Consider the following 7,500-nt stretch of genomic DNA (forward strand, 5'->3'; position numbering starts at 1 on the left):
GTAGTTGGCTCACTTACAAACAGCTGAGTCTGATTAACAAGCCTGCACACACAAACACACATGCAGGCACACACAATCCTGCACACACAAACACACATGCAGGCACACACAATCTTGCACACACAAACACACATGCAGGCACACACAATCCTGCACACACAAACACACATGCAGGCACACACAATCCTACACACACAAACACAATCCTACACACACAAACACACATGCAGGCACACACAATCCTGCACACACAAACACACATGCAGGCACACACAATCCTATACACACAAACACACATGCAGGCACACACAATCCTGCACACACAAACACACACTTGCAGACACACACAAGCACACTCTTTTACTCCATCTTGTTGGCTGAATAACTGTCCTACAGAAAGTGCAGGAAGAGGACTAGTGCCTTTATCAACACATCTCACAATGGGGGGGAGGGAGAGGGAGAGAGAGAGAGAGAGAGAGAGAGAGAGAGGGGGAGGATAAGAGCGGATTTAGCTGTGCTGTGTTTGGTTTGTGTTGTATTGTATTTTAGCATAGTACAACATTTTATACAAATTACTTACATGATTATGTATGTCAGAGACCTACTCAGAGAGACAGAGTCTTTAATGGATGCAGAAAAATGTTTTATACCTATATATCTGTGTGTGAGTGTGTGTGTGCGTGTGTGTGTGTGTGTGTGTGAGTGTGTGTGTGTGTGTGTGTGTGTGTGAGTGAGTGAGTGAGTATGAGTGTGTGTGTGTGTGTGTGTGTATGTGTGAGTGTGTGTGTGAGTGAGTGAGTGAGTATGAGTGTGTGTGTGTGTGTGTGTGTGTGTGTGAGTGTGAGTGAGTGTGTGTGTGTGTGTGTGTGTGTGTGTGTGAGTGTGTGTGTGTGAGTGTGAGTGAGTGTGTGTGTGTGTGTGTGTGTGTGTGTGAGTGTGTGTGTGTGAGTGTGAGTGAGTGAGTGAGTGAGTGAGTGTATACTGAAAGTCATTCTTTTATCACACAGTTTCCCTCTGAGTTCCATCTTTCGGTCTCAGGGGACGTGGGTAACATGCCACTCTGGTGCACGCTGTCCTCAGCCCTACCAATCAGGGCCAGTCAGAGACCTGCATTACCACTCAGTCGCAATGCCTCATGGTTCCATGACTCCCTGTCTGCTTCTCTCATACTAGACTCTCCAGTTCCCACTGCAGGTCTACTACTGCACCACTCAATACTAAACATTTCACCAAAAACAAATGCTGCTAATGCGGAGTGGAGGTCCCAGTCAGCGGCAGGTCAGAGCTGCCTGTATGTTGTGCATGAGCGTCTGCTAGATCTGAGGGGCAACTGGACAGGAGGAGGTCATGTGCAACCACTCCTGAAAACAGCAGAAGGTGAGGAGGAGAGAGAGAAAGATTAAAACAGAGGGAGGCGGAGAGGAGAGTCACGGTGAACAACATGTCCTGCCTCCAAACAAAGCCTGTTCCACATTAAAATGATTATTAAACCCACCAACCTCGATGTTTCAGTACATTCTGACAGAGGGAGAAAGAGAGAGCGATAGACAGAGAGGGAGAGAGAGAGAGAGAGAGAGGGAGACCAACAGTCGCCTGACTTTTAACCGCTGCACACGTGGGTTCACTCACCGCCTCTGTATGGCTTCCAGGTGTAGAATTTGCCCCGGAAAGGAACGCTGTCAAAATCTGCACACTGAATCTCCCGGAAATCCTGAGACCCAGGTGGACACTCCTGCGCGTACACACACAGACACACAGACACACAGACACACGGACACACATACACAAACCCCAGAAAAAAAAAAACCAAACAAACCATTGTGTGGGTTGGAGGAGAAATTTGTGATATCTAATAAAACCTTAAAGCATTCAGAGAGAGATAGAGAGAGAGAGAGAGAGAGAGAGAGAGGGAGGGAGAGAGGGCGAGAGAGAGAGAGAGAAAGAGAGAGAGCATGATTTCGATATGTGATTATTATCATTGTTATTACAATAATTAGTATGAACAGACTACAGGTTTGGCTTGGCAGTCGCCTTCCCAGAGTTGAAGGCCTAGTTTAAGAACACACTTCAACCCCAAAGCCCCCAGAACATGCAACACTCCACAGCCATGGGTGTGAACTCCAACACTCCCAGACTCACTGCAGACTCACTCCAACACTCCCAGACTCACTCCAAAATATTGATTCAAAACTCACTTCAATGTTGCAGGATTTGAACCGTTTCCTCTCCCCCAGACAAAAGCGTCCTCCGATGGTAGGCCTGGGACCAAGGAGATAGAAAACGCACGCACACGCACACACACGCGCACACACGCGCACGCGCACACATTCAGTGAGACCAAAGTCTGTGGGTGATTTCACAACTCCTAATCATTCTGTTAGCCTCACTGGGTTGTACTCAGAACAGACGTCTCCGGCTGTCAGACGCTTCTCATTTGTGGTCCTGCTTGTTTGGAGTGTTTCGGCACTAGTTCAGTGAGTACACTGGGCCCAGTCGCAAGAATGCTGGGAAATAATTCCACTGAAATACATCAATAAATATATGTGCTATTTTTTTTTATTGAGCAAATGATATGAATGAGTTGCATGCCTAGTACTGGTTTTACAGTGCTGCTATGGGATCCGGTTGCTGGGATACCTGAGAAGTTTTCTTGCTCAGAGTAAGCTCACTATCTTAATTAGGTATGTTAAAATATAAAACTCTGATGCATAATAACTAACACCTATGTAAAACTACTAAAATATGTCTGTTGACCAAACATTCCAATGTGATAGCAGCGATTCAGTCACCTGGGGCTGTCACAGTGGCGAACAGAAGAGGAGACTCCACCCCCACAGGTGCGACTGCACTCTTCCCACGGTGTCCAGGGCCCCCACTGGCCATCCACACCCTCGGGCCGCGTGCCATAGGGCACACACACACGCTTATAGCACCACTATATGGAGGCACAAAGGTTCGACTGAGTACAGGGTCTCAAATACACACTGATAATCAAATACACAGTGATAATCCTTAAGACCAAACACTGGTCTGAGTTTAACACCCATTACCTCGGACACTATTTTGCTTAATTGTTGGCATTAGTGGCAGAATATTTAAATTCTAAGACTTCATTAAGCTCTCATTGTGATTCCTGATTGCTATTGCTGATTGTGACAGTAAACTGTAGTATTCATTACTTAGTACTTGGTATTCAGTATTGTGTACTCCGTATTAAGTACTCTGTATTCAGTACTATGTACTCTGTATTCAGTACTCATTACAAAGTACATAGTATTCAGTGTTCAGTACTGTGTATTCAGTACTCAGTATTCAGTACTGTGTATTCAGTACTCAATACTGTGTATTCAGTACTCAGTATTCAGTATTCAGTGCTCAATACTGTGTATTCAGTACTCAGTATTCAGTATTCAGTGCTCAATACTGTGTATTCAGTACTCAGTATTCAGTATTCAGTGCTCAATACTGTGTATTCAGTACTCACCCCTTTCTCTATGGTGCTGGTCTGACAGATGGTGCCGTCAGCTGCTGGGATGCTGCTGGTTATACAGCGGTTACTCTTACTCATGCACCACAGCTCACTGCACACCTCCTGCTCCCACACACACACACACACACACACACACACACACACACACACACGCACAAGTGAGACCATGACAAATACAACTCAAACATTATTAGGTATCATTTTCTCCTTCATTTCAACACATCTGAACTGATTTCACTGACATTACTGACACGGATAAAAAGGTCATGAAGGGCTGTGACACCACTGAGTTCTTCACCTCTGAGAAGCATCAGACACATTTACAGCGATGCAAAAAACTTAAATATGTCAGCAGAGCATTTCACAAATGTGTGAGAGTAGCATGAAAATAGCATGTACCCTCTCTGTCAGGCTACAGTTACACCACATGGAGCACACCGTACAGAAACAACACACAAATCCCTGGGTTACATCAAGAGCCAGTTATGATCTAAACAGTTCGTGAAAGTAACAGCTCGCTCCAGGTGTCAAGGCCGTAAAAACCTGCAGCAAGCACGAAGCTCGGTGCCGTAGGAACCAGGAGGAGAGTCATGGTGCCATAGCAACCAGGAGAGGCTTTAAAGATCCCCTCCAGCTGTGGGAAGACTTGGAGGTCCATGGTGGTTACACGTATGACTGCGCGGAGACGTGTGTCTCCGGGTAACACGGGGCGCCATGCGGAGCAGCGATCATGGAGACAGGTTTTATTTTCAATTGCAGGGTTCTTTCTGTTCATCGTGGGGTCCAAGCCGAGGGGCAAAAGGTGGAGCAGGCATGGGGAACTGGGGGGTGGTGGGGGTTATAGCCATCTGCTCCAGATGTGGGAGAGAGGGAGGAAGCCTAGAGGCGAAAGGTAGGAGGGTTTGAGAGGAACGCTCTCTCAGCATGAGAGAACAGAGGCACCTGGTGGGCTGCGTGAAAGCAAAAGCCCTCACACCAACTCCAAACTGTGCGGATGTGTAAATATAAAATGACATAAGTCTGCTTTAAAACAAAACAAACAAAAAAGGCCCCCAGAAAATCTCTAATGTCAAACAGAAAGCAAAAAATTCAACAGAATTTTGGGAATGGACAGGCATGTTTCTGCCATATTGCTAACAAATAGTGTATCCAATCATATCAGAAAGCTGGATGCTCTAAGCATGTGACACTGCTTGATGGCTGTGTCTGGCCATCATTCATGTGGTGGTCTCCTATGCACACGTTGACGTGCTTGACAGTGCCACTGTGTGACAGGACCACCTTCAATGCACTAGAACACAAGTACTGCCTAGCCCACACACCCTTTGGCACACCATCACATTATCAGCCAAGATGCTATGGAATGACAGTGCTACCCTCTTAAATAACATATCCTAACTACCCTTAGAACATCAATTACTGCATGTGATGTCATAATTGGCAAGTGATGTCATAATTGGCAAGTGACGTGCGTGCTGTCATAATTTGCCTGTTTTAATTGACTTGGGATAAATAGTCTCCCAGAGGAATAATGTACAGGTACATGTAAACAGAGGCAGGAGGTGTGGAGGTGTGGAAGTTAGGTGTGGAGATGTGGTGAGTACCCCGTATTTACACTGCCGGGATTTCACGCCGTACTGGAAGCGGCACTGTTCATCAGCGTCGTACACCTGCCCGGGCGCCGACGTAGGGTACACAAACTCCTGTTTTGGGGGGACATTGGTCACGCAAGAGCCCATCCCAGAGCTGCAGGAAGCCACACAAACATACACACACACACACACAAAACACAAACACATGTTATTCACAAATTGCATTTATCATGTTTGCATTTGGCAAAACAGCAAAGTTTATGATTACGTCGGGTAAGGTCAAGCAGATTTCACTGAAAAGCTCAGACAGCAAACAAAGTGTGAAGGGACCAGGTGAGAGGTGAGAGGCATCGCATGTGCACACCACTAATCAGCCCCCATTACCATCCATGTGCTTAGTTTCATCCAGCCGTTGTCATACTGTCTCAATACCTGTCCACTACAATCACAATTACTATGTGAACTTTGATACAAAAGCCATTCAATCACAACTTTCATGAATCTCTCAGTATTCGCCATCAGCAAACGTGTGTACAACAACAGCAAAGTTTGCAGACATTTAGACACTCACTTTCACTGTGGGTGGAAATATGTTGAATTTGTGGGTGGGAAAATGTTGAATGAAAAAATATATACATGAAATGCATAAAATGGATTATTGTGATTTTAGCATAACGTTTGTTCAATTTCTTCCTTTTTTTATTGCTGCCTTGTTATCAGTGATACAAAAGTGGCCAGACATTGAAATGCGCAAGTATATGGTGAAAATATAGATGTCATCACTGAAGAGATTTTTTTCCTTGGTGTATGGCAGGAGACAACATTCAGTGTGATGCAGTGAACAGGATGGGTGGAGCAAGCCAACAGACATCTGCTTCTGTGATTTGTTTCTGTATCATATATTGTGTGTGTATATATATATATATATATATATATATATATTACAGTTTTTCTAATCATTTTCACACTTGTCTCAATACCACGTTCACTCCTTCAAAACTCTACACACAACACAACTATAATACAACTATAACATATCTATAACACAACTACAAGAACTATAACACACCTATAACACATCTACAAGAACTATAACACACCTATAACATAACAACAACTAACACTACATCATTTTGCTGATGCTTTTATCCAAAGCAACTTACAATTATGACTGAGTACAACTTGAGTAATTGAGGGTTAAGGGTCTTGCTCAGGGGCCCAACAGTGGCAACTTGGCAGTGGTGGAGCTTGACCCACAACCTTCCGATTACGAGTCAAGTACCCTCAACACTGAGCTAACCTTAAGCACCTTAGCCCCCATAACTGTAACATATTATTTATCACTCAGTGTACAATGAACTTCATAACATTGCCAGTATGTAACACTGATAAATACACTGTGTTTACATTCCCTCTACGTTTACATCCACAAAAATGTCAAGGCAGCTAAAGAAACGTTTGATCTGTTCTCTTACCTTACCTGTTCGTGAATACGAGGGTGAAGAGGTGTAACATTTTGAGGTTAAGTAGGTTAGACAACGCTAAAAGAAGATGACACTATAAGAGCTGAATTGGAATTAACATTCAGCCCAGTATCTCATCCTAACAAGGGCTATTAGGGTTAACTTCCTGATGATTACAAGGTTCCCTTACACACACACACACACACACCGAGAGAGAGAGAGAGAGAGAGAGAGAGAGAGAGAGAGAGAGAGAGAGAGAGAGAGAGAGCGAGAGAGAGAGAGAGAGAGAGAGAGAGAGGGAAATGTCCAGCAAAATTAGATACCATGTAAAATACACAGGCATTGAAAGTATTCTTTAATACGGAATGAAAAAAGCCAGGAGAAAATCTAAGATTTGAGTTTATACTTTGAAAATAGAATATTTAAATATGCATATAATGCACATTCAAAGGGTTCTTGTAGAAGGTTTTTCATAATCAGTGTGACAGCAGTGTTTCCAAAGCGCACTGCAAAGTGTTGAACTCCTCTGGTGTCCTTCACAGCTGCTGGGTGGAAGACACAAGCGAGACTCATGTGGAAAGGGAAGTCAAACCCTCACTTCAGGAAGTTTGTGATGTAATCCCGGCTGCAGGCAGACCAGATAAAGGGGTTGGTCTTCATGGTGATGTGCGCTGCCATGAGCTTCGCCGTCTCTTGACTGCGGACACCACACGCATTTCCCACACCGTCGTGATTCATCCCGAACCTGCAGTTGCGGGGGAGAGAGAGAGAGAGAGAGAGAGAGAGAGAGAGAGAGAGAGAGAGAGAGAGACAGAGAGACAGACAGACAGACACACTGTGTGTATTATTATTATTGTTAGCGGTTGTAGTATTGTTGTCTATTCTATCTTTTGTTTATCATGTTCATTTCTTCACCAAAGCTTTGTCAATAAAAAATGTCAATATTTTTCACGCC

The 7,500-nt window shown here is 44.4% G+C and overlaps 1 protein-coding gene across 5 annotated transcripts in view; it reads right to left on the reverse strand.

Annotated features, from left to right (window-relative positions):
* The window catches only part of adamts10 (ADAM metallopeptidase with thrombospondin type 1 motif, 10), a 51,476-nt gene that overhangs the window by 18,515 nt on the left and 25,461 nt on the right, over positions 1-7,500 (reverse strand). For all 5 annotated transcript variants that reach the window (XM_035522177.1, XM_035522178.1, XM_035522179.1 and 2 more), the window contains exons 10-15: positions 7,144-7,290; positions 5,095-5,236; positions 3,485-3,592; positions 2,790-2,935; positions 2,196-2,259; positions 1,630-1,732 (exon numbers count right to left, since the gene is read on the reverse strand). In XM_035522177.1, the coding sequence (XP_035378070.1) occupies positions 1,630-1,732; positions 2,196-2,259; positions 2,790-2,935; positions 3,485-3,592; positions 5,095-5,236; positions 7,144-7,290 (710 nt within the window). The remainder of the gene's footprint in view (positions 1-1,629; positions 1,733-2,195; positions 2,260-2,789; positions 2,936-3,484; positions 3,593-5,094; positions 5,237-7,143; positions 7,291-7,500) is intronic.

This window comes from Electrophorus electricus, chromosome 23 (genome assembly GCF_013358815.1).
Source record: "Electrophorus electricus isolate fEleEle1 chromosome 23, fEleEle1.pri, whole genome shotgun sequence".
NCBI classification, from domain to species: Eukaryota; Metazoa; Chordata; class Actinopteri; order Gymnotiformes; family Gymnotidae; genus Electrophorus; species Electrophorus electricus.